Here is a 26,715-nt window from a genome sequence, read left to right on the forward strand (position 1 = left end):
AAAAAACAGAAAAAAAATGTTAAAAGCCTACAAGAGTCTATGCTTAGATTGTTTTACAATCATAAGCCTTTGTTCCACTTTAAAAAAAATTTTTTTTTAGTTGTAGTTGGACACAATACCTTTATTTTAGTTATTTATTTTTATGTGGTGCTAAGGATCAAACCCGGGGCCTCACACATGCCATGTGAGAGCACTCTACCACCGAGCCACAACCCCAGCCCATATTCCACTTTTTAAAAAAACATAAAACAGGAGCCTGATGCAGTGGTGCACACCTGTAAATCCCAGCTTGTTAGGAGGCAGGAGGAGCTTAAGTATGAGGCCAGCCTGGGCAACTTAGCAAGACTCTATCTCTAAAAAATAAAAAAGGGCTGGGAATGTGGCCCATTGGTTAAGTGCCCCTGGGTTCAATTCCTGGTACCAAAATAAAATAAAATAAAAAATGGAAAGGGCTGGGGATGTAGCTCAGTGGTAGAGTAACCCTGGATTCAGTCTTGAGTACTACTAAATAAATAGGTAGGTAGATAGGTCAGTCATTGGTCAGTCAGTCATTTGGTTGATCGGTCATTCAAAGCAAAGGGAAACAGAATTGGAAAGGTCAGGCAGTGTTTCATGGTGTGACTTATACAAACAAGGTAAAGGGGACTGCTGTCAGTAGTTCCAGACTCAACGGAGAGTCCCAGCTAGACCGCATCAGTATACTGGTAGATGAGTATGTGTTTACATGGTCCTTTAGGTACATGTATTTTTTTGATACATTTACTTTATTTCCTTTAATAACCTTTTCATTTGACCTACTAACTGTCCAGATCATATCAGATAAAAGAACTAGACCTCTTGTGGAATTCTGGCTGGTGCATGTTCTGAGTGTACATTCTCAGGGGTGGAGCATATGAGCAGGAGTGAGAAAGTGTGCTGGGAGTCCTGTGGCAGTTGAGCGTGTTGGGGGTGTGTAGGAGGTGTGCTTAGGCTGCCGCAGCATCACAGCAGCAAGCAGTACCCTGTGATTGTGTGGGCCTTGGCTGCACACCTGTCTCTGGGTGCCAGGCTGTTCCTGATGCATGACTGGTGACTCTCAGGGTCTAGCTCTACCTCTGTTTGGGAGAGGGGGCAATCGTAGCTAGTGCTATTGAATTAGATTTTGGAATCCCAGTTCTGTTGTTAGCTATGTGATGTTGAGTTGGTTATTTAACTTCTAAGCTTTATTTTTTCCATTGGTAAACAGTGTTTATAAGAAGGAAATGCTTCACATGGTGTCTTGCTCATTGTAAGTGCAATGGTGGCTACAGGATTCAGTCCTCCAGGCATTGCTGCCCCTGCCATTTCTCCAACTCCTCACAGCCAGTAAGTGGAGTGGGCCTTCCCTTTCTTGTGTGTCAGTGGAAATGGGGCCTTTTCCAGGGTGGATGTGAAGCACAGTTGGCTGAGAAGGTGTGCTCACCCTCCAGGCCTGCCACAGAGGGGTTTTCTGCTGGCCCTGCAGTATTCTGTAGTCTGGTCCTTTGTTTCTGCTTCTCTCTTGGCCCCTCAAGCATTGTGTGCATGACTGCTGTTCCCAGGAATCAGAGATTTTCTGTCGAGGACCATGCCTGGTGATTTATCTCTTTATCCCTAGTGCACAGCAGCCCCAAACAGGTACCCAGATGTATGGTGAATTTGAGGAAGTTGTTCATGTCCATAATGGTAAAGCTGTATTTATCTGTATTTTCCTTGTTGTAAGGCACAGCTCTATTCTTGCTAAGAAGGAAAGGGAATGTAGTCAACCATGCAGCTGCCTCACACAGACATTTTCAAAGCCAGGCCTATTAGTGAGGGAAGCATAAAGGAAGGTGACTAGCTTCTGGGCCTGCAGCATTTCAATGACTGCAGGAAGTTGGCCGGGCTGTGCATGTGTTGCTGGCATCAGCGCCCAGTCTTCCTGACAGCTCCCTGGGGAGCATGAGGTTATGCTTAGCAGTCTTCTTGATCTCGATTCCATCCACAGACTTCCAGGGATGTGCTCATCAAGGGCCACTGTTGCATGTCACTGATCCATGGATACACTGCAGTTATCAGGAAGTGATGGCTTTCACTTATAGATTCAGAGACCTTAACATGGCTGGGATGTGTAGTCATCTGATTCAGCAAGGATCCCAGGCTCAGAGAACCTCCATGCCTTGTCTGGGCCACTGAAGGAGCAATTGGCCCAGGCCATCTGTTACTTTGATTTGGGGTCTGGTTAGGGGTCTATGAGCATTTTCTGCAGTCCTGGGTCTACCTATTGCAGGAGCTCTATTCTTAGTGGCCTGAATCAATTCATTCCATTATCTCAACCTTCCAGAAGCTTCTCATTGCTTTAGGGTAGAGGCTGTGCTTCTGAACATGCTGCTGACGGTGATCTTCAGGGTCCAGTGGTGCCTCTTGGTTCCTCCAGCTCACCCTTCAGGGGAACCTTGCCTCTTCATCCCCTTCTCCTTCATGGCCCTTGCCACCATTTAAAATTACTGTATTTCTTTGCCTACTTATCTGGGGTCTGCCTCCCTTGCAAGGCTGGAAGCTCCACTGGGGCAGGGGCCTTGTCTGTCTTGTCCCCTGGGGTTTCTCCAGCACTTCACATAGTGTCTGGCACATGATGGGTTCCAGAACACACCCGAGCAAGGGTGATGAAGGAAGGGCTCAGAACCCTTACTGGGCAGAACTGCTCTGCTCTTCCTGCTGCTTGAGGCTTGTCTGTCCCCTACCCTGTGCACTTGTGGGGTACACTCTCCACTCCCACCTGTCTTGTTCCTTGCCCTTCCTTGTTAGTGCTTCAGGGCCTCTCATCAAGGTCCTTACCATTTGGCCTCCTGGGAATGGTGTTTACTTCTAACAGCATTGTTCACATTTTTTACAGGAAACCCATAGCAAATATAAAATGTATACTACTGGTGTGTGCGTAGAACTGAAAATTGTCTCTGCTACATTTAGTAGAATTAAGTACCATTTTTTCTGTCAGTCTCTTAAAATATGCTCTTCAGCTGGGCATGGTGGCACATGCCTGTAATCCCAGCGACTAGGAGGTTGAGGCAGGAGAATCATAAGTTCGAGGCCATCCTCAGCAATATAGTGAGGTCTTAAGCAATTTAGCGAGACCCTGTCTCAAAATTTGAAAAAGGACTGGGAATATAGCTCAGTGCTAAAGTGCCTCTGGGTTAAATTCCCAGTAAAAACAAACAAAACAAAACAAAATCTTATGACCCTTGAATTTGATTTCATGGCTCCTTCCTTTAATATCATAGCCCCATAGTGGGTCATCATCCACAGTTTGAGAAATACTGCTCTGGAGGACTGCCCTGAGAGTGTAGCCTGATGTTCCCGCCCAGCCACCTTTCCCAGTCCTCTTCCCCTCCACTGTGGGGCTGCTGGGAGGCTGCTGGGAGAGGTAGTCCCTCCATGCCTGTGAGGTGTGTGTGTCCTTCTTGGAGAGAAGCAGGCAGGCATGCAAGTCCTCTTTATTTGCAGGGTGCAAATAAAGGCTAATCCTGGCAGCTTTTTCTGCCCTGGGAGTCTTGAGGAGGAAGTGGCTCATTCATTAGGGATGTGGGTTGGGGAAGGCTGGTGAGGGAAAGTTTTGCTGTGAAGATGAGTTTGGACTTACACTTGAGGGATGGGGAAGACCTGCCAGAGGGAAAGACCAGTGCAAGGTAAGGACATCAGAACAGGGTGTGTTGCACAAGTGGCACGAACTGTCATGCCAGGCCTTGAGGCACGGTGGCAGGAGTGTGATAGAAGAGGAGGTGGACCCCAGGAAGGTCCTGGGTGGAGGTGGGGATGTTTCTCTGATGTGGCCTGTGGTCAGAGGGAAGAAACTGAATCATGGCCCAGGGTAGTCTGCTTCCCTCCTGCCCTTCAGTGTCCCAGAAGTCCAAGCTCTGCCCCAGGGTCTCAGGTGGAGGTGCTGCTTGAAATGTGGTTCATGGAACTGTTAGCTTTGGAGAGATTTGATGAGCCATTTCCCAACACTTGTCTCAACTTTTAAATTCCGGATGATTACTAGGATTGAATATATTGTTACTGTTTTAGCTGGACTCTTCATGCAGAAATCAGTGTAAAATCTGTGAACCTGGAGAGGCTTTCCTAGGGATGGTACAGATTGCTGGAGTTGGTTTAGGAGCACTCAGGCTGCAGACTGCAGCCATGAAGGTGCTATTTTGCTCCTGGTGCTGACTTTCCACTGCAGATCAGAGCAGCTCAGTGACTATTGGGCAATACAGCAGGACCTAGCATGAAGCCTGGAAGGTCATTCAAGTCCCTTTCAAAGACTCCTCAAACCAGAGTAGGGTATTTAGGAGTAGGCACTGTTGAAGATTAACAGAAACCCAAAGAACATCATGTAAATGGACCGTGGACCCTACCATGCAGAGCACAGGCTGCACGCGTGGTCACCACCACGGTCTCTGCTGGGTAGCGTGGGTGGGGCGGATGTGTTTGAGAGTCTGTACTGTAATGACCCTCGTGTTGCACAATCACAGAATTGGGTTTCACTGTGTAAGCACTTCTCCGGGGATTGGTTATGTTGTGTTTCAGCTTAAAGAGCCTTTCGATTTGAGCCTGATCTCATGTCTCTATTACCCAAGCCTTGGAGGTGGCACTGCACCCCTGAGGCTTTTCCTCAGCTGCAGGTGAAAGTGTGGCTTTGTGCAAGATGGCCTTAAGACAAACTGGAAACTGTGAAACCCCATCAGGGGAAGGAGGGTGCATGGAAGTGCAGAGCCATTGAAATCGCCATTTTTATCACCATTCTTCATGCCCAGGCCTGTGTGTGACTCTGCTGCTCTCATTTCTCCTTTCTGCATTCACCCTTTAAGAACCCGATGAACAGAGCAGGACATAGTTTGAAGCCTGGGCAAATGGCAAGGAAGATTTAACTCCTAAAATTGGTGGTGGCATGGTAACATGCCACTGGAGAGAAGACCATGGCAGGGCCATAGGCAGGGCCACTGAATCTTTGGGGTGTGGCAGAACTGGAGCAGCCAGTGCTATGCAAAGTGATGAACCAGTTGTGTCAGAAAATGAACAGAAATAGATCAAGCCTTTGTGAGAGTTTTCCTTTTCTTCCAGAGAACCTGTTTTAAAATAGTGTTCTCCATAGTACTGTGTTGTAAAATTAGTTTACCACAATATCTTACTCTCTGGGTTACTATGGGAAATTGACTAGAAGAACCCCCTGTATGGTTTAATTGTATAACTGAAATCACAACCAGCCTTGAGATTCCAAATCCCAACAAGGAAGCCGGATGCAACATAGTAAAGACATTTCCTTGCACAGGTCCCCTCCTTGGGGGCCAAGCCTCCTTAGTCCTGCTCCTAGGAGCTGGTCTATCTTCAACAGGCCCTGAGTGATTATCTCTGTCTTTCCAGCAGGTTTAGCTCTGTTTTTCAGTGTAGTAGCTGCCCCATCAGACATTAGACCGCATAGTGTGGCAAAGAGCTTTAGAATCAGAGTAGGCTCAGCCTGATCATGCCATTGGCCAAAGGTGTGGTTTAGTCCACCAAAGTCATTTCTGCATGTTCAACTGAAGATAGTGATGCTAGTTCCATGTTCCAGTGATTTGGGTTAAGTAAGGTAATTCATGTGAACATGCCCTTCTCCCAGCTCTTCAAACTGCTCAAGTGATTTTTTTAATTGAAAAGTTGAATGAATTTGAGATATCTCTTTTTAATAAACACGCATCTCTTGGCCATTTAACAATGAAATATTGATCATTCCTTTCTTTCTCTTACAAATTAAATTTACTTTTTTTTGGGGGGGGGGCGGGTACCAGGGATTGAACTCAGGGATACTCAACCACTGAGCCACTTCCCCAGCCCTATTTTGTATTTTATTTAGAAACAGGGTCTCACTCAGTTACTTAGCTTTCACTGAGGCTCGCTTTAAACTCTCGATCCTCCTGCCTCAGCCTCCCAAACCGCTGGGAATACAGGTGTTTGCCACCATGCTCGACTTAAATTTACCTTTTAAAAACATTTTGGGTTATTGGTTTAAGGCAATTTGATGTGCCGTGATACAGTTTTCTTTATGATTCCTGTGCTTTGTTAAGCTTCTCAGAACTATGGGTATATATAATTTTCATCAAATTTGGAAATATTTTTGCCTTATTTATTCATATACTTTTTTTGTTTCCCTCCTCTCCTTCAGGGACACCAATTACTTGTATATAGGCTGCTTGATGTTGTCCCATGCATCACTGATCTGCCCATCTGTCTCTTCTCTCTGTTTCATTTTGGGTAGTGTCTATTGTAGAGTCATCAAGTCTACTTATCTTTACTTCTTCAGTGTCTAGTCTGCTGTTAATCCTACCCAGTGTTTTTTCAACACAGATATTGAGTTTTTTTTCTCTAAAAATCTGATTTGAATCTTTTAAACCTCTTCCAGGTACAAAACATTTCAGTCTTTGTTTCTTAGGTTCTTTTTAAAAAAATTTTTTAAGAAATAAATATATTTTAGTTGTAGATGGGCACAATACCTTTATTTTATTTATATGTGATGCTGAGGATCAAACCCAGTGCCTCACATGTGCTAGGCAAGTGCTCTACCACTCCACCCGAATTTTACCTTTTAGTGTGCTAGATTTTGTTGTTTTCTTTTCCTATAAATATTCTTGATCTTTGTTCTTGGATGTGATGAAATTATTCAGAAACAGTTTGATCTTCTTGAAATTTGCTTTTAAGCTTTGTTGGTAGGGTGAGCACATTTGTTAGTCTAAGGATTATATTGGTAACCCTTCTGAGCACTCTGTGAATGGTGAGGTTTTCCACTCTTTTTTTATTATTATTATTATTAGTTGTTCAAAACATTACATAGCTCTTGACATACATATGATTCAAGTGGGTTATGAACTCCCATTTTTTCCCCGTATACAGATTGCAGAATCACATCGGTTACACATCCACGTTTTTACATTCTGCCATACTAGTGTCTGTTTTAACTGGTGGAATGAGGCACTTCTCCTGGCTTGTATGAGCCTCAGGGATTATTCGTCTTGCTCCTGTCAGGTGTTTGTTTCCCAATCCTCTGATAATTCTCTTATCCATGAACCCTGATCCATACTCAGCTGAAGGCACAGGGACCATCCAGAATTTCTGCAGCACCTCCTCAAGCAGCTCTCCTGTCTTGAGTTCTCTGGTCCAGCTGCTCTGGGACTCTTGCTCTGTCTTCAACTCAGGAGCTTCTGGGCTCCTCCAGGGCCTCCCCTATATACTCCATGGCCTGGAAACCCTCTCTAGGCAGTAAGCCAGGGCAGTGGTGGGGCCCACCTCAATTATTTTTCCTCAGTGATCACTTTCCTGAGATGCATGATGGCCAGTGCCTAAAAACCATTTTTTCCTGTTTAGCTCAGTTTTTTAGTTTTTCAGGGGCATGGGTTAATCTAGTCCCTGTTACTCCATTTTCACTAGACATAAATCCAAACCTAGTTTTTAAAACTTCTAATGAAATATTCTTAGCATACAGGCAGCTGTATAGCATATTGGTTACTTGGATGGTCATTACCCAGCTTTATAATTTTCTCACATTTGTGCTATATTTTGAGAGATCAAAATGTTGTGAACGCAGTTAAATCCTCTCTTCACGATACTGTTCTTCTCTTGCTTTCTACCCAGGTAACCAGTGTTCTGTAATTGATGGCTGTCATTCTTGTGTGGATTTTTAGAATAGTTTTACTATATGTATATGTTCTAAATAATCTCTATTAATAGTGTTATCATGAGCATTTAAAACAATTTCACGTGTTTTATTCTTTGGTTTTCTTTCCTTTTTCATCAGCATTAAAGAAATATTTTTCCCCATGAAAAGTTACATGTAGCTGTAACTGGGAGGTACATGTTCCACAAGGATAATAAGAATCTTGCAGTTTTGTTCACTATGGTATCCCAAACATCTAGAATGGTACCTAGTACATAATAGGCATTCAATAAATATTTGTTGAATGAATGAATTCATTTTAAGTGCTATGTAGCATCTGATTTTTTTTTAATTTTTATTTTAGTTGTAGTTGGACACAATATCTTTATTTTATTTTTTTATTTTTATGTGGTGCTGAGGATTGAACCCAGCGCCTCACACATGCCAGGCTAGTGCTCTACCACTGAGCCACAATCCCATCCCACATCTGATTATTTTAATGCTATATAGCATCTTCCACTTAATGGTGTATTGTTGAATTTCACTACATGATAAAAGTATTGATTTATGTTCCCACCAGCAGTGTATAAATTTACCATTTCTCCATAATTTCACCACCATGAGGTATTATCTGATCTTTTAATTTCTACAATTCTGTATTCATGTTTTACTTTTTTCATGTTTTTAAATAGCACATTCCTTTTTTTTCCCCTATAGAAATTCAATGTCATCTTTCCGTCCTGGGCGAGGGAATAGTGACAGTCGGAGGACTGTGTTTTATACCAATGAAGAGTGGGAACTTTTAGACCCACCCTCAAAGGACCTGGAGGAACCCATGGTACAAGAAGAAAGAAAGAAGCAGATGCCTGAGGGAAACAAAGGTACAACATGCTCCTGAGCTCTGTCTCTTTCTTTGCTGCCTTCTGTTAACCCTGTAACCGGGGAGCTACTTTTTTGGTAGGTATTTCTAGAAGCATAGGGCCCAAGAGAGGCTTGTATTCTCTCTGTGGGACATAAAATGTAAAGGCTTAAAAAATGAAATGCTGTAAGAAATAAATGACCATCTAGTCCAATGGCTGTTAACCTTTTCCAGGAGGTAGAAGAGCTGGAAATCATGCTGTTCTTTATGGAAATATTAATTTAAAAAGCTTTATTTATAGAAATTTGAAGTTGTACTCAAATGAAGAGACTACAGTATTACGAATTCTAGTGTTCCCATTGTGTTGGCTTTCTGTTAGAGTAATAAATACCCAAGGTAAGCCAACTTAGAGAGTGAAAGGGTTATTTTGACTCTCAGTTTGGGAAGTTTTAGTCAGTTGTCTCATTGCTTTGGGCCTGTGGGAGCACAGTATGGTAAAAGTGTGTGGAATAATAAAACTGGACTCACTTTATGTCCCGGGAGAAAAAGTATTATAGGAGAAAGGGGCTAGTCTTATCCCACTAGGACTCAGTGGTCACACTCCAGTAACCAAAGACCTGCCACTAGGTCCCACCTCTTAAAGTTTCCACCACCTCCCAGTAATGCCAAGCTGGAGACTAAGCCTTAGCAGGTGGACCTTTGGGGATATTCAAGATATAAGCTATAACACCCATCACCAGTTTCGCAGTTTTGAACTTATAGTCTCTCTTATTCTGTCCTTGTCTCCCCTAGGATTCTGCCTTTCTTGCACACACCACCAGGCTATATTATTTTAAATTCTGGACACTTGTAAATACTTTAGTAGGTATCTCTAAGAGATAATGACTCTTTTTAAAAAATTATAATTATAGCTTTATTATTACATTTAAAAGGAGTTACAGTAAATCTTTTATATTATTTAAGTCCCCAATTGTTCCATAAATGTTCAGTTTGTTCAAATGAAGATCAAACAAGGCCGACATATTGTATTCAGTGACAAGTCTTCTTAAGCCTCTCTTTTCTAGACTGCTCCCTTATTTCTTCCCTTCTCCTTGCCACATGTGTGGAGGAAATTAGATCTTCAAGCTAAGGACATCCCTACCTCTGGATTTTGCTAACTGTATTTCTTGGCGCGGAGGGATGATCATTTAACATATGCCTCCATTTCCTGCGTTTCCTCCATGCTGCTAGTCATAGCTAGAGGCTTGCTCAGATTCAGGGTTGACTTAATTTGAACAAAGTACATTTTCTTTGGAGAGGGGGTGCTGTTTACTTGCTGTTGCACCCCCTGTGGAGCCATACCATGTCTGGTCTTTCCTCTGATAATATTTCAGTTGATCTGGGTTTAGGGGTGTTAGTCTGATCCATTTCTAATGTCATCCATCAGCCTTTTGCTTAATGATTGTAGCAGCCATTCATAATCTAGATTCACTAAGTAATATTAGTGTTTTAAACAAAATTACAATAAATAATTTTGAAATATTGCCTTATGCTTGATTCAGCATGGGCCAGCAAGAGCAGGAGGCATAATTTTGGGAAATCTTTATGGAAAGACCAAGAATTTACTAAAGATAAACATTTTTTTCTGTCCCCTGGGAAAGGGCATCCATGATTCACTTTGAGAAGGGGGCGTACTCCGTGTTCTGTAGAATCCTGGCATGAAACCCATCGCCCATACGACATGATGCACTTGGCAGCCGGTTGAACACTAGCTGCCCAGTGCATGGCAGTTAGTGAGAATAAATACCCAGGACTCACTGTGACCTGGGAATGCTTCCTGGAAGAAGAGGGATTAGGACTGGGGCTTTGGATCATTGAAAATGAGCACTTTTCCTCTTTTAGTAGAAAGCTTGAATGTAAGCAAGATCAGTGTGACTAGTGCCTTGGGAGTGATGAGAATCTCTTAGCACTGCTGGAGAGGAACTGGCAACAGCTCTCTAAGCTTCTGCCCAGTCCTGCTTCCCTTTGAGGGGGAGCTCCATGAAAGACACTAATGTCTTTGGAATTTGATCTTGCTTGAATCATGAGCATTTCCTGTATCAACTCTAAGAATCAACTCACTAGCTTATTGTCCATGTTATTTGTAGGAAGTGGACTACCCTTCCTTATCTCCCCCTGCCTTGATTTTAAGCAAACTTTTTGATATTATTGTATCAAAACATAATACGCAGAAAAGCTCCCAAGTTAGAGTTGCTCAATGAATTGTCACAAAGCAAACACACCATGTAACCAGTGCTCCTTAGGTGCTAGCTGCACTGTCTCCCAGGGTCCGCTGTTCTCCCAATTTTAGATAAATCAGCTTTTATAGTGTGTGCCCTTTTGGGTCTCCTATTTGTATTTTGACATGTATCTGACTTTGTATTTGACTTTGTATTTATCTACACTAAAATTTATTTGGATCCCATGATATTTTTTAAATACTCGTTTTTGCTTAAAAGTTGTGGCTTTAAAATATGTGTTTATAATTCTTAAAAACATGCATTTTTTTTTTTTTAGCAAAAAACAGATTAGCAAAAATGGGAAGCCAAGGATCCCTAGCATGTCTTTTTTTTTTTTTAAGACAAGAGTTTCACTAAGTTGGTTAGGGCCTTGTTTCGTTCCGAGTCTGGCTTTGAACTTGTAATCTTCCTGCCTCGGTCTCCCAAGCTGCTGGGATTACAGGCATGTGCCACTGTGCCCAGCCAGCCCTAGTATATCTTTTAAAGTTACCACTGGTAGTCTTCTGAGGAGGGATCCAGTGGGGATGTTTTAGATTATTCTATAGAGTTGTGATTATTCCTTAGAATGGTGAGTACAAACTCCCTGGATGGTGATTCATGAGGACACTATTTTATTGTAGTTTCCAAATGGAAGACTTGACCTGCTCTTAAACAAGCAAATTTTATTTTATGTAGGAGTAACTGGCTCAGGATTCCCCTTTGACTTTGGACGTAACCCCTACAAAGGAAAACGCCCTTTGAAAGACATAATTGGATCATACAAAAACCGTCACAGCAGTAGTGACCCTTCCAGCGAGGGCATGTCAGGTGGTGGCATAAGCAAGGCAGCCTCCGAGTTGCAGCTGCAGGTTCAGAGCCAGCAGGAGGAGCTGGAGCAGCTGAGGAAGGACCTGTCCAGTCAGAAGGTAACTGGTCTTCAGACTTCTGTCTTACCCCACATCTGCTGGTCGAGCCCTAGGAGGAAAGCCTGGTTCACAGTCCATCTCCCAGGAGGACTCTTCACCAGAGCTTCGTGTTGCCATGGCACCATGCTGGGCACTGTGCTCTGTCTAGTCTTTGAATTTCCAGGGAGAGGGAAGGTCCTTTTAAAGATGTTGCAGGACAGTGCTCTCTCCACCCTTGCCCAGTTCTGCCCCTGAGGCTGACTCTGTAAACATGGCTTTAGCCCAGAGTTCTTTAACTGTTTAAAGAGTTTCCATGTCCTGTTGAGCAGCGTAGTTTCTTTATGAGCTGATCAAACCTAATTAAACTTAACGGCTCGGCTGTTCAGTGAATCTCAGGGCACAGATTCTCTAATACTGATGAACATTTGCCAGGAACCATTGCTAATTACAGTATGCACTCCATTATTTCCTGTTTCCTATTATTGTTCTCCAGTCACTCTTCATGGAGTAAATATTTTTTTCCTTTCTATTTTTGTGATCTTTCAAGAGGAAGTTCAGTATTAAAGTGTTTCCAGTAAAGTTTCTGCATTTCCTCAAATTCCAGCGATTGCTCCCTGTAGCCTTGTCATGATTTCTGCTTTTCCCCTCTTCCTCTGCTCTCCCTGCCCTTCACCTGATCTTCCTCTCTGCTCGAAGGAGCTGGTTCGGCTGCTCCAGCAGACAGTTCGGTCGTCCCAGTATGACAAGTATTTCACAAGCAGCCGACTCTGTGAGGGGGTCCCTGGGAACATGCTGGAGCTTCTCCATCAGAAGGACGACCAGATTCTGGGACTCAGCAGCCAGCTGGAGCGGTTCACCCTGGAAAAGGAGAGTCTCCAGCAGGAAGTGAGGACACTGAAGAGCAAGGTGGGGGAGCTCAATGAGCAGCTGGGGATGCTGATGGAGACCATCCAGGCCAAGGACGAGGTCATCATCAAGCTCAGCGAGTCTGAGGGCAGCGTGTCTTCTCCCTCTTCCGGGCCCGGCTCCCCCTTGACTGCCCCAGTCAGCAAGGATCAGCTGGAGCTGGACAGGCTGAAAGTAAGAGCAGGGCCTGGGCTCTGATTGCTGGGATGGAGATCCAGAAACCAGTTAGCTTTATCATGTCACTCCACAGGCACTGGCCTCTGTCAGCTAATTTGTTGAGACAGCTGAGCAACTGTGCCTTTTTTTAGGTTGGGGGGGGGGGAAGGGACAAGTGTAATAGAACTTATAGTCAAGTAATAATAGTTGTTTATTATTATTAATTAATAATAATAATTATTATTACATTGTTTACAGCGCTGAGGATGGAACCTAGTGCCTCCTACATCTAGGCATGTTCTGTACCACTGAGCTCCACCTCCACTCTTGACATTCTAAGGAGCTTCTCTGAAAAATGAAACTTTTGGTCCAACACTATTGCCGTTGCTTCAAGGAGCTAAGACTTCCCTTTCTATTTATTCCACCCATAGGACTTCATTATTCCACAGAACCTATTCATGTACCTTCTGGGTACATGAATACACATATAAACTTAATTTTTACCCACCACAGGACCTAACACAGGCCTGGGCAGGAGCATTGTTGCCAATAACTAGTATAGGGCCAGCTGGAGAGGTAGACCTGCTCCAGACAGGCCCAGGAAGTGGCTTGCTCAGGCTCTGCCCAAGGTGGGTGGGTCCTGACACCTAGAAGGGAGGACAGCATGTCTCTCTGGGCTAGCCCTAGGGTAGGAGGCTGGTTCCTAAACAGCAGTGACTCTCCCTAGTCACACCTAGGGTGGTGGCAAGCAAATGAGGTAGGAGGAGCACCAGCTCTTACGGGAGGCAAGGGCAAATCTGCTCCTTATGCCTGCAGAGTAGCTTGGTCCAGAGGAGAGAACTGAGTAGTCCTGCACCACTGTCAGGCCATAGAAAGTGTCACCAAATCTTGCTGCTACTAGTTCTATTCCTGAGACCTTTGTTATAAAGGTTTCAGTTGGACAAATGTCCTGTAGGACACAGGGGAGAGCCCAGGTGACCCCAGGCAATTCTGTAGCTGCCAGCCCCACTTGGCCCCAAAGTGTCTCTCACTCTCTTCTTGCAAATAATTTGGCTTCAAGGATGCTTGCCTGCACAAACAGAGTTTATTCTTGAAGGGCAAAGATTTGTTGCTATCGAGGTTATCACTGAGCATTCACTTCTTGCCTTGCTGTTTCTTTCGTGTACTGACAACAGGTTGAATGGGTGAATGGTGAGCAGGCCAGGGACCTTGAAGACAACTCCAAAATGGAGTTTAAAAACCCTGGAATAATAGTAGCATCACCGGAATGCCTAGATGATCTCCCATAGTGACCACATCTCAGTGACAGCATCCCCTGAATATAGGAGGCCCTGAAGATTTGTTAGTAAAACAACAAAAACAATAAATTATTGTTAGTAAAACAATAAGACAACAAAAAACCCAATATCATTACTTTATACTTATGTACTAGAAAGACAGCCTCTTTAAAACAGAGGCCATGGTTAGTGTTGCCAATAGAAATCAGTTTTGTTTTTATACACAATTGTGATTATCCTTGACCCTGATAGACATCAATCCCATCAATAATATACTTAGATAATACCAGTTGAAATTTACATATTGCAAGCTTGTCTATTTTTGTAGCTTGTAGAGACGGATGCTTGAGCATTGGGTTTCCAAGCTGTGATGGGCCATGCTTGGAGTGGAGGAGTGTGGGGGACAAGTTTTCCCAGGGAGCCAAGCCAGGCATGTGATGTGTGTGCCACACGACTGCTGCGACTCTGCATGGCTCCCTTCGGAGACCACTGACAGGGTTTACCAGAGAGGACTCCCCCTCCCTTTCCTTGTTATAGCATAATGGCTGGGATGGTTCCAAATCAGTTGTGAAATCTTTTTCCCCAACTTTTCTCAATGGTTTTAAAGCATGTGGCTCTAAAATTCCTCAATAGTAAGATTAAGTGGGGACAGTTTACGAAGAGGCAGGATTCTAAGTGGGAGAGTGACACCTGCCTGGGTAAGGACCTACCTCATGTTTCCTGACATAGTTCGGCCCAGGGCCTGTTAGTGCCATTGCCAGGAGCATCTGTCCCCCTGCCATGCAGAAGATATTCACGCCTAATCCACCTCTGCCCTGCAAGGATTGAAAGGTGTCCTATTGAGGAATTTGGAGCCCGACCCCACAGTATGTAGATCGTAGCCAACTTTTTCTTCTATCAGACGGCACGTCTCTGATTTGATATCAAGCTCCTTGATCCATTTTGAATTAACTTTTGTGCATGGCGAGAGAAAGGGATTCAGTTTCATTTTGTTGCATATGGATTTCCAGTTTTCCCAGCACCATTTGTTGAAGATGCTATCCTTCCTCCATTGCATGCTTTTAGCCCCTTTATCAAATATAAGGTAGTTGTAGTTTTGTGGATTGGTTTCTGTGTCCTCTATTCTGTACCATTGGTCGACCCGCCTGTTTTGGTACCAGTACCATGCTGTTTTTGTTACTATTGCTCTGTAGTATAGTTTGAAGTCTGGTATCGCTATACCGCCTGATTCACACTTCCTGCTTAGCATTGTTTTTGCTATTCTGGGTCGTTTATTTTTCCATATGAATTTCATGATTGCTTTCTCTATTTCTACAAGAAATGCCGTTGGGATTTTGATTTTGATTGCATTAAACCTATAGAGAACTTTTGGTAATATCGCCATTTTGATGATGTTAGTTCTGCCTATCCATGAACAGGGTATATTTTTCCATCTTCTAAGATCTTCTTCTATTTCTCTCTTTAGGGTTCTGTAGTTTTCATTGTATAAGTCTTTCACCTCTTTTGTTAGGTTGATTCCCAAGTATAGCACAAAAGTTAATAACTAGAATCAACAAATGGGACTTACTCAAACTAAAAAGTTTTTTCTCAGCAAAATAAACAATAAGAGAGGTAAATAGAGAGCCTACATCCTGGGAACAAATCTTTACTCCTCACACTTCAGATAGAGCCCTAATATCCAGAGTATACAAAGAACTCAAAAAATTAGACAATAAGAGAACAAACAACCCAATCAACAAATGGGCCAAGGACCTGAACAGACACTTCTCAGAGGAGGACATACAATCAATCAACAAGTACATGAAAAAATGCTCACCATCTCTAGCAGTCAGAGAAATGCAAATCAAAACCACCCTAAGATACCATCTCACTCCAGTAAGATTGGCAGCCATTATGAAGTCAAACAACAACAAGTGCTGGCGAGGATGTGGGGAAAAGGGTACTCTTGTACATTGCTGGTGGGACTGCAAATTGGTGCAGCCAATTTGGAAAGCAGTATGGAGATTTCTTGGAAAGCTGGGAATGGAACCACCATTTGACCCAGCTATTCCCCTTCTCGGTCTATTCCCTAAAGACCTAAAAAGAGCATGCTACAGGGACACTGCTACATCGATGTTCATAGCAGCACAATTCACAATAGCAAGACTGTGGAACCAACCTAGATGCCCTTCAATAGATGAATGGATAAAAAAAATGTGGCATTTATACACAATGGAGTATTACTCTGCATTAAAAAATGACAAAATCATAGAATTTGCAGGGAAATGGATGGCATTAGAGCAGATTATGCTAAGTGAAGCTAGCCAATCCCTAAAAAACAAATGCCAAATGTCTTCTTTGATATAAGGAGAGTAACTAAGAACAGAGTAGGGTCGAAGAGCATGAGAAGATTAACATTAAACAGGGATGAGAGGTGGGAGGGAAAGGGGGAGAGAAGGGAAATTGCATGGAAATGGAAGGAGACCCTCAGAGTTATACAAAAGTACATACAAGAGGAAGTGAGGGGAAAGGGAAAAATAATACAAGGGGGACAAATGAATGTCAGTAGAGGGGGCAGAGAGAGAAGAGGGGAGGGGAGGGGAGGGGAGGGGGGATAGTAGAGGATAGGAAAGGCAGCAGAACACAACAGACACTAGTATGGCAATATGTAAATCAATGGATGTGTAACTGATGTGATTCTGCAATCTGTATATGGGGTAAAAATGGGAGCTCATAACCCACTTGAATCAAAGTGTGAAATATGATATATCAAGAATTATGTAATGTTTTGAACAGCCAACAATAAAAATTTAAAAAAAAAAAAGGATTGAAAGGACTTGAGAGGAGGAGGGAGAGCTTAGAGTATTCATTTCAACATGTGTTTTCTCCTCATCCCGCAGTTCTAGGTTGTGTGGTTGAAGAGGAAGTATCGATTTCTTCTTTGACCCCAAATTTAAAGCACCTAGGTGGGAGAAAAAAAATAATATATATATAGCATATATAAATAGCCATTCTTTATTTTTATACATAAACAAGCATAAATGTTTGACATGTGTTTTTATATATTTTTATATTTTTATTTTTAAGATATATTTGTATATCTTCTTATTATTGCTGTTACTAGTCATTTTTCTTATTCTGTTATCAGTGGATATGGCCTATAAAAATTTCTGTCTTTTGGGACTTACTGTTTTCTTTTTCTTTCTTTTTTTTTTTTTTTTTTTTTTTTTTGTTGTTGTTGTGTATGCTGGGGATTGAACCCAGCTTCTCATGCATGCTAAGTAATCACTCCACTGTTGAGCTACATCCGCAGTCCTTACTAACTTTTATGTGGTCTGACACATGATCATGTCTTATTTCTATAGTATTTTGAGGTAGGGGCAAAATATTGGTCCTAGGATTTTGGCAGCCTAGTGACTTAAGTACAACACAGGGTGTTCTAAGGGTTAAAGGAGGTGGTCCGCGTGAAGCCCAAGTACATAGTGCCTGGCACTTTGTGAGGTTTTAACTGTCAGATGTTATCATTGCTGTGATCATCATTATCATCTTTGTAGAGGAATATCCTTAAAATAAATGTTCTGGATTTACCTAGACTTTAATACAAAGCATAATTTAAAGACATAGATGTGGGGGCCGAGTTTATAGCTCAGTTGGCAGAGTGCCTTGGATGCACAAGGCCTTGGGTTTAATCCCCAGCACCACACACACACACACACAAAAAAAAAAAAAAAAAAAAAGAAGGATATAGGTGTAGCTCTCACCACCCTACCTCCTATCACTCACTGGGTCTCTCTGTCCAACATTGCCGAGTGTATTCTTAAGTTGCTGTCCAGTCCACCTGCCTTTGGTTGGCCTACCTTGTGGTAATGTGTTTGTTCACTGCTAAGGTGCTGAGATTGAGGAGAACACCATGATTCAGGTCAGAAAACAAAATCAATGGGCCTCCTTTTGGGTTTGACATTTGGTGTTTTGAGGACTTGACTTGCTGAGGCTGATCAGGGGTGATGCCTGTCCAAGTGCAGGTGGCAGTCAGGGCTGAGCACACAGGTCAGGAGCCCACCAGGCCAGGCCCTCAGAAGCCTGCTTCCCTACCCAGATGCTTCCTGGATGGACACCTCAGTTCTTATCATCATCTCTCTGGGAGAGAGAGATGATGAGAATAGCTCCCTGAGAGTTGTGAGGTTTAAATGAGATCAAGAATGTCACACGCTTCACATGGCACTTGTAACTCATAGCAGATGCTCCATAAATATCTGAAATTAAAGGGGCTATTGAAACTTTTTTGGTTCTTCTGCGTTTTAGGGGAGAAATTGTATATCCTCAAGGTAGTTTCAAGTTTGGAGGTTGGGGCATGTCTGTGGACATATCCCTGGAGAATAGCAGCTGTCTCCTTCCTGTGATAACACAGGGATCAGTCTTTCTAGACCACCCTGGCCTGCCCTTGGAGCTGCCTTGAACAAACTCTGTTCTGTGACTGAGGGATCAGAAATTCTTCAGGAACCTCATGCACTAACCTGTCAGGTTATAAAAGAGAAATAATTATAAACAGTGGGGGGCAGGGGACACATTTATTAAAGACTGAATTTATAAGGAACATTTAGAAATCATTGCCTAAAAGGTAGTTCTAATTAATCTCTTTGTCTAGAAGCTTCTTCAGTTCATTGTTTGCTTTTATTATAATGGTCTGAAAGTTTTATAACATTATTTTCATAGCATTTTACATGAAAACTCTTCTCCCCCTTTTTTATTTGTTTTTGGACCTGGCAGAATTTGTCATTGGCTTGTTACATTCTCTTTTTTTTTTTTTTTTTTAATAAAGATATTTTTAGTTGTAGATGGGCATAACTTTATTTATTTACTTTTATATGGTGCTAAGGATCAAACCCAGTGCCTCACATGTGTTAGGCAAGTGCTCCACCGCTGAGCTACAGCCCCAGCCCCATTGTTACATTCTCTTAAAGACATAAAGTAAATATGGCAAAAGTAAACAGTTGGTGAACTAGGTGAATGGCATTCTTGGGTTTTGTTTTGTTTGCTTATTTGCTTTGTAGTGCTGGGGACTGAACCTGGCCTTGTGCATGCTAGGCCAGTGCTCTGCCATTGAGCCACAGTCCTGTTCCTGTGGTACTTTTCTTTCATCGTTTCCATAAGTTTGAAATTTTTCAATACAAAAAATAGAGGAGCCTATTTAAGTGGCTTTTCCATTGTAGATTATAGTTCTTCATTATTTAGTGTAATTTTCAGTTAAAGGTTTTTATGCGTTTTTAGTCTTTTTTAAAATAAACTGGATAAGTAAAAATGAGAACCTGCTGAGAATCTGTTTAATTTCTCTAGTTTAAAAAGACAAGATTATAAGTGTTTGCCTTTTTTATACTACCTCAGTGAATATGAATAGATAACATAATTGCATAGGTTTAGGAGATAAGCCTTATTTATCTTGTTTATCTCTTGTTTATCTCCTGTCATCAATTGAGAAAAATCACCGTTAAGGAGCTGTTTTTCTCCCTCCTTGACAGTGCTTAGGCAGGCACTGTTGCTGTCAGGAGGGGGAAAAAGATCAGTCAGAAAGTTCCTATTAAGAGCTTCCAGTTCCTTATAACTTGCTCTAACTTAGTAGAACTATTTGACTGATGAGACAGCAAGATGCTAATTACATAGGATAATTAGTCAACATTCAAGCAGTGTGAATTGATGGTCTTTGTTTTTTGCCCCAACAGGATAATCTGCAGGGGTACAAAACCCAAAATAAATTTCTAAATAAAGAAATTTTGGAACTCTCAGCTCTACGAAGAAATGCAGAAAGAAGAGAGAGAGATCTGATGGCAAAGGTGGGTCTAGATGAGCATATTCTATTATCTGATGGGAGGGAAAGTTAGGAAACCATTTTTAAGTGGTTGTGCTTTAAAACCATTTCAGCTGCCATGGTTGAAGTGATATGACCACTGGTATCAAAATGTATTTAAAATATATATTGTACATAGATCCATGTACTTTATCTTTGATGAGGCAAAGATAAATGTCCTTAGGTGTAGCTCTCATTCGTATGTATATAATTTTAATGGCATTTTCGGGGGGGTGGGGGAGGTTAATATAATCACCAAGATTAATTGAATTTTTTAAAATATTTATTTTTTAGTTGTAGTTAGACACAATAACTTTATTTCACTTATTTATTTTTATGTGGTGCTGAGGATCAAACCCAGGGTCCCGCACATGCGAGGCGAGCGCTCTACTGCTGAGCCACAATCCCAGCCCCTTGAATTTTTTTTTTAGAGAGAGAGAATTTTTTTAATATTTATTTTTTAGTTTTCTGCAGACACAACATCTTTGTTTGTATGTGGTGCTGAGGATCGAACCCAGGCCGCATGCATGCCAGGCGAGCGCGCTACCGCTTGAGCCACATCCCCAGCCCCTTAAATTTTGATTTATGCTATTTAGTTCTATATCTGTAAATCAGGGTGTTGTTGAGGATAACTCCATTGTGAACCCACTGACTCTCCACTCAAGACATAATTATGGCTAGAAAGGGCTTTGTCAAGTGTAAAGGGACCACAAAACGTTCTATCATCAAATGAACTATAATCAACTGACACTTGTCCACAGATGTTATATATTTTATGTATGTTTTTGAGCAGACATCAAACATCTTCTCAAACCTTATTCCTGCATCTTTTCGAGGGTGTGTTTGATTTGTCAATCAGGTGGCACATGGGAGCTGGACAAAGGTCACAAAGTCCTTAGATAGTTGCTGTGGCATGGGGTGGCCACTCATGGCCAATGAACATGGTGGCACCAGCTTGACTCAGTAATTGGCAAAGGACCTGGTTTCTGTTATTCGGTCAGCCCTGTGCGGGGGTGAGGCATGTATTAACATCCAGACCTTTGATTGTTAGAACCCCTCTGTGTCAGACCCCTAGAAGGAAGAGGAGGGCCACAATAGGTCTCTTTTTTAAAAAAATGTTTTTAGTTGTAGGTGGACACAATATTTATTTTGTTTTATTTTTACTTGGTGCTGAGGATCAAACCCAGTGCCTCACACATGCAAGGCAAGTACTCTTCCACTGAGTACAACCCAAGACCCACAGTAGGTTTTTTAAATATGATAGATGGCCTGTGGCATACATTAATTTCTTCTTTGTTACAGTAACAGTCTCTAGTTTATTTCCTAATAGTTTGAGCTGGTCATTATTGATTACTTGAGGTACCTAAGGATTGCTTTTCTCATGTCTCTGTGTGAATGGAGGTAACCCCCACATTCTCTGCAGTATTCTAGCCTGGAAGCCAAGCTCTGCCAGATAGAAAGTAAATACTTGATATTGCTTCAAGAAATGAAGACACCAGTTTGCTCAGAAGAACAGGGGCCTTCCCGGGATGTCATAGCCCAGTTGCTGGAGGATGCTCTGCAGGTTGAGAGTCAAGAGCAGCCAGAGCAAGCATTCATTAAGCCTCATCTTGTCAGGTAAAGGAACTAGAGACTGTTGGGGGTAATGCACCCCATTTCTGAAGTGTCCTTTTTCAGTAGTAGCCACTCACAGGAACGTCTCATTTGATGCTCATGGCAAGTGTTGTTGGGTCAGCAGAACAGATAATATTACCAGTCCCCTCCCAGTAATCAAGTGATAGATCTGGAATCAGCCCAGGTATCCTGCTTCAAGACTTTTTTCTTGTGAACCATGTCAAAGCCCACACCACTTTGGGAGGGGCCAGGTTTCTGTTAGGAACCCTCTCCTGAGACAGTTATACCCACAGACAATTTAAAAGCAAAGGGGGACTGGACTTTCTTTATAAGGGGAACCTTTTTTTTTAATTTTTATGTTGTAGATGGACACAATACCTTTACTATGTTTGTTTATTTTTATGTGGTGCTAGGGATCAAATCCAGTGTCTCACACATGCTAGGCAAGTGCTCTACCACTGAGCTACAACCCGAGCCCAGGGAAAGCTTTTTGGGAAACTTAATTCATTGGTCCAGAACCCACTAAGGATCTGATGCAAGCCATAGACACACTTACCTCCAAAAGTAATTGCAGCACACACACACACACACACACACACACACACAATTTTGCACATTCTTTTTGGAAATCACAGAACCTGGAAGTTCATGATGGATCTTGGATTAAGAATCCATTATAACCAATTTTCTGAAAAGTGGAACTTGTGAAATGTTGGAACTTGAAGAAATCTGCACATTCACTTGGGTCCACCCTCTTCTCCTGTTTCACCCTCTGCCACTCAGAGGCAGCAATGTGTTGAGTCTCGCTTACCACAGTCTCCTTCCTGCCTGTCCTCTCTTCTCCCAGATTATCCCCAGGTGAAGCCTTGCTTCCATTTGGCATAATCTTCCCCTCCCCTGAGCTTACGACACCTGCCAGCATTGTTTGGGCTGCACAGATGACAGAAACACGCTGTCAGAATGTGATCGACGTCATTGTTGCAAAACACTTGTTTTGAGGTTGAGGCCCAAGAGAACTGCCTATGCTGCTGTGTGGTGCTGCTCCCTTGGGAGTGATTAACCTCTGCAAGCCTCCGAGCTGTTCTGAAGGAGTGAGGTACTCTTCCCATGTTAGGTAGCCACTGGGTATGTTTTTCACCTACTTCAGAAAATTTCATTGATGAGAGGACCACAGTACTTTATTATGCTCCTAGTGGAGAAAATCTTTGCATTTTTCTTAGTTATTGCATCACTGTTCATAACAATCAAAGTACATGTTCCCAGGTACCCAGGCAAGAGAGTTACTCTAGGTGTAGAATAGAAGGGAGATTCTTGACGTGTGCCGAATGCATGTCTTCAACTCTGCCAAACCCAGTTCCCCAAGTACTTGAATTAGCTTCACACTCAGTGCATGCAAAGCTTTTTTGTTAATTTTCCGTTGCCATCCTAACAAATTACCACAAACTTAGTGACTTAAAACAGCACAGAGGGCTGGTTGTGGCTCAGCAGTAGAATGCTCGCCTACCACATGCGAGGATCTGGGTTCGATCCTCAGCACCACATAAAAATAAATAAATAAAAAATAAAGGTATCGTGTCCAACTACAACTAAAAAATAAATAAATATTTTTTAAAAATAAAGCAGCACAGATTCATTATCTTATAGTTCTATGGGTCAGAAGCCCAACATAGGTCTCACTGGATTAAAGTCGAAGTTTGATCAAGGGCTGCATTCCTTTCTGAGTGTTCTAGGGAATAGTTCATTTCCTTGCTCACTCAAGATGTTGGTAGAATACAGTTCCCTTGAAGCTGCAAGACTAGTCCCTGTTACTTTTTTGGCTGTCAGCTATGGCAGTTCCCAGCTTCTAGAGGCCACCTATATTCCTTATGATTTATATAATAATTCTAGAGGCCACCTATATTCCATATAATTTTCATTTTCCCATTTGTTTTTTTCAACAGCGAGTATGATATTTATGGGTTCAGGACTGTCCCTGATGATGACGAGGAAGAGAAATTGGTCGCCAAAGTCCGTGCATTGGACCTGAAAACTCTCTACCTCACAGAAAACCAGGAAGTTTCCACTGGGGTCAAGTGGGAAAACTATTTTGCAAGCACAATGAACAGAGAGATGATGTGCTCTCCCGAATTAAAAAACCTGATTCGTGCAGGCATTCCCCACGAGCACCGTTCCAAGGTGTGGAAGTGGTGTGTGGACCTTCACACAAGGAAGTTCAAGGACAGTGCTGAGCCAGGCTACTTCCAGACCTTGCTTCAAAAAGCACTGGAGAAACAGAACCCAGCCTCCAAGCAGATAGAGCTAGACCTGCTGCGAACTCTGCCCAACAACAAACATTACTCCTGCCCCACCTCTGAAGGCATACAGAAGCTACGGAACGTCCTCCTCGCCTTCTCCTGGCGGAATCCAGATATCGGCTACTGCCAAGGTCTAAACAGGTGAGTGTCAGCCACAGAAAGTTCCTTTTTGCCATTTATAGAACTTCTTGGCACCAGACACTGCCTGGCAGCTCCCTACCTCCTGGTTGGCCAAGAAAAGCCAGTATTTTAAGGGAAAAGTAATTGTAGCAAGCTAGTTTTATGGTACAATATCCCTAGTTCTAGAATAACTGAGGGAAATAGACATACTTCCAGAAAGCATCAAAAAATACAAAAGTTGGTAGCTAGGCATGGAGGAGCATGCCTATAATTTCAACCACTTAGGAAGCAGGAGAATCGTAAGTTTGAGGCCAGCCTTAGCAACTTAGTGAGACCTTGTCTTGAAAATAAAAAGGCCTGGGACATCCCAGTGGTAGAAGCTATGCTTAGCATGCAAGAGGCCAGGTTCAATCCTCAGCACTAAAAAGAAAGGGGGGCAAAGAATATGAAAGTCAAATGTACTTGAAACAGCCTGGGATCTCATTTTTTTTTTCCTTGTTAATCTCTTCACTTGTGGGTTTTGATCAGAAGAGTTTGATTTCATTAGTTGATAATGCATGCAGTAAAAAATCTTGATCACTCCTTATTTATACAGCGTCCTTGTGATTAAGAAATTGCTCCAAACTGTTCGTCAGCAGATTGAAATTTAGCTCACAAAGGACCTAGACTTGCTTTCTTTTAGTCTAGAATCTCTCTGTAGGTCTTGCATACTTCCCTGCTTTCATAAGCAAAGGACATGGAAAGCCTCTCACCTTGTTTTAGAGATCTAGGCTCCTCATCCCAAGCCATGCTTTGGGAGGTGCTGAGGTCTGCTCTCCACAAAGCTCCTCCCAGCTCTGAAGGTTCAGTGCTGGTGACTGCTTCTTACCATCTGATCTCATCTGGCTGATACCCTTTCTGCTACTTCTGCTTCCTGCTGTCATTGCAGTAGTGTGTTTATATTCCTGTCTGGGTAGTGATAGAACTAACCAAGCTTCCCAGGAAGATAAAATAAGAATGAAGGTGATGTGTGCATTCTACTATCATGTACAACCAATTAGAACAACAAAAAAAAATTTTTTAAGTGCTCTGTGTGTGTATTTGAGGAATTTTCCTGTAAGGCAAGTGCATGAGTTAGAGTTTTGAATGCTGGTTTTGAGGCCTTTTAGCTCCTGATCCTTGCCAGTGCCAACCTTCAGTTGGGGCTGGGGATGTCCCTCAGTAGTGGAGCCCATACTTGGCATGCATGAGGCCCAGGTTCAGTCCTTACCACCAAAAGAACAAACAAAAAACATGAAAATCAAATTCATTTGAAACAGCTCAGAGTCTTGTTCTTCCTTGTTGATCTCTTCACCCTTGGGTTTTGATCAGAAGAGTTTAATTTCATTAGTCGATAATGAATGGAGTGAAAATTCTTGGTCCCTCATTTATATAAGCTATTTGCATGAAAGTATTGCAAAAAAGATTTTTAAACTGGACCACTACTTGATGAAGACCTAAATGAAGCCAAATGCTAATAAAACAATCTTGTTTTACTTAAAACCAGAGTTCACATTATATACTTAATACTCAGTCTAAAACTTCCTGGTAGCTGAAAGCTTCTGAAACCAAAGGATCCCAGAGAGGACTTGAGTGTTCCTGTTTATCTAGCATTGTCATTGATTTTTCCCAAACATAAGTGATGCTTCCAGGTAATCAAAGCTTTCTCTGTGCACCTCTTTGTTAGAGCCTCTGAACTTAAACTGTTTCATTGGAATTTTTTCTTCAAAATGCTTGGTATGTGTCCACGCCTTTCTGAGTCCTCAGACTTTCAGTAGGAAAACTTTAGTTTATTCTAGATAATTCAAACCTCTCATCTTTACATCAGTTAATTTGAGCGTTCTGATTTCCGAATCTTTACCCCCTGTGCTGGCATCCTTACATCTTCAGATCCTGTGGGTTTGGTTTCTGTGCTTTTGTGAACTGTTTTTCTCTTCCTCCATCTCCCAGTTGTCACCTTTCCAACCTCCATCTCCTTCATGACATCCCCTTTTCACCTAGCCTAGATCTTTATTTTTTTCTTTTAATTTGAGATGATTTTTAGTTTTATCTAAGAGGAAAAGAAAAAGCAATTGGGGTGATGGTGCCAGTGGTTGAACCCAGGGTGCTTAACCACTGAGCCATATCCCCAGCCTATTATTATTATTGTTGTTGTTGTTGTAGTAAATGGACAGAATGCCCTTATTTATTTTTTATGAGGATTAAACCCAGTGCCTCACACATGCTAGGTAAGTGCTCTGCCGCTGAGCGACAGCCTTTTGTTTTTATTTTTTATTTTGAGACAGGGTCTCCACTAAGTTGCTTAGGGCTGCTCACTAAGTTGCTGAGGCTGCCTTTGAACTTGCAATCCTCTTAGCTCAGCCTTTCAAGTTGATAGGATTATAGGTGTGTGCCACCATGCTCAGCTGGAAAAAGCAAATTTTGATAAAGGGTTTCAAGGTTTTTGGGTGATGCACATAAACTCATATCATAGGCAGAAGTTTTTGGATTTCAGCTGAGTAGAGAGGGGCTTTTCTCTTGCCTCTTCCCCAAATGCCCACTTGGAGCCAGACCTAGGATTACCAGAAAGTGACAAGGTATAAATAGCTGGATCCAGGTTTCTGTTGCACCCATCTGCAGCCTTGACTGCAGTTCCCTTAGAAAGCCCCTCACCAGTGTTCCTTTGTCTGCCCGGTCATTCCTCCAGAGTAGAAGCAAAATGAATGGAATCAGGAAAGTTGTTTTTAAAGCATTGTGTACTCTTTGTTACTTACATTCACATCTTTTTTTTATTATTTCATAAAAGGATTAGTTGGAACTTTGAACAATGGACTCAAAGAATTAGCTGTGTTAGCGAAATCTTACAATGAAAATATTTCCTTATATG

The 26,715-nt window shown here is 42.3% G+C and overlaps 1 protein-coding gene across 2 annotated transcripts in view; it reads left to right on the forward strand.

Annotated features, from left to right (window-relative positions):
• Tbc1d2b (TBC1 domain family member 2B) overlaps window positions 1–26,715 on the forward strand; it is a 72,816-nt gene that overhangs the window by 30,716 nt on the left and 15,385 nt on the right. For both annotated transcript variants that reach the window (XM_027923482.3, XM_071608540.1), the window contains exons 4-9: window positions 8,360–8,523; window positions 11,435–11,664; window positions 12,340–12,723; window positions 19,679–19,789; window positions 21,227–21,420; window positions 23,358–23,852. In XM_027923482.3, the coding sequence (XP_027779283.1) occupies window positions 8,360–8,523; window positions 11,435–11,664; window positions 12,340–12,723; window positions 19,679–19,789; window positions 21,227–21,420; window positions 23,358–23,852 (1,578 nt within the window). The remainder of the gene's footprint in view (window positions 1–8,359; window positions 8,524–11,434; window positions 11,665–12,339; window positions 12,724–19,678; window positions 19,790–21,226; window positions 21,421–23,357; window positions 23,853–26,715) is intronic.

The sequence above is a fragment of the Marmota flaviventris genome, chromosome 2, assembly GCF_047511675.1.
Source record: "Marmota flaviventris isolate mMarFla1 chromosome 2, mMarFla1.hap1, whole genome shotgun sequence".
In the NCBI taxonomy this organism is placed as follows: Eukaryota; Metazoa; Chordata; class Mammalia; order Rodentia; family Sciuridae; genus Marmota; species Marmota flaviventris.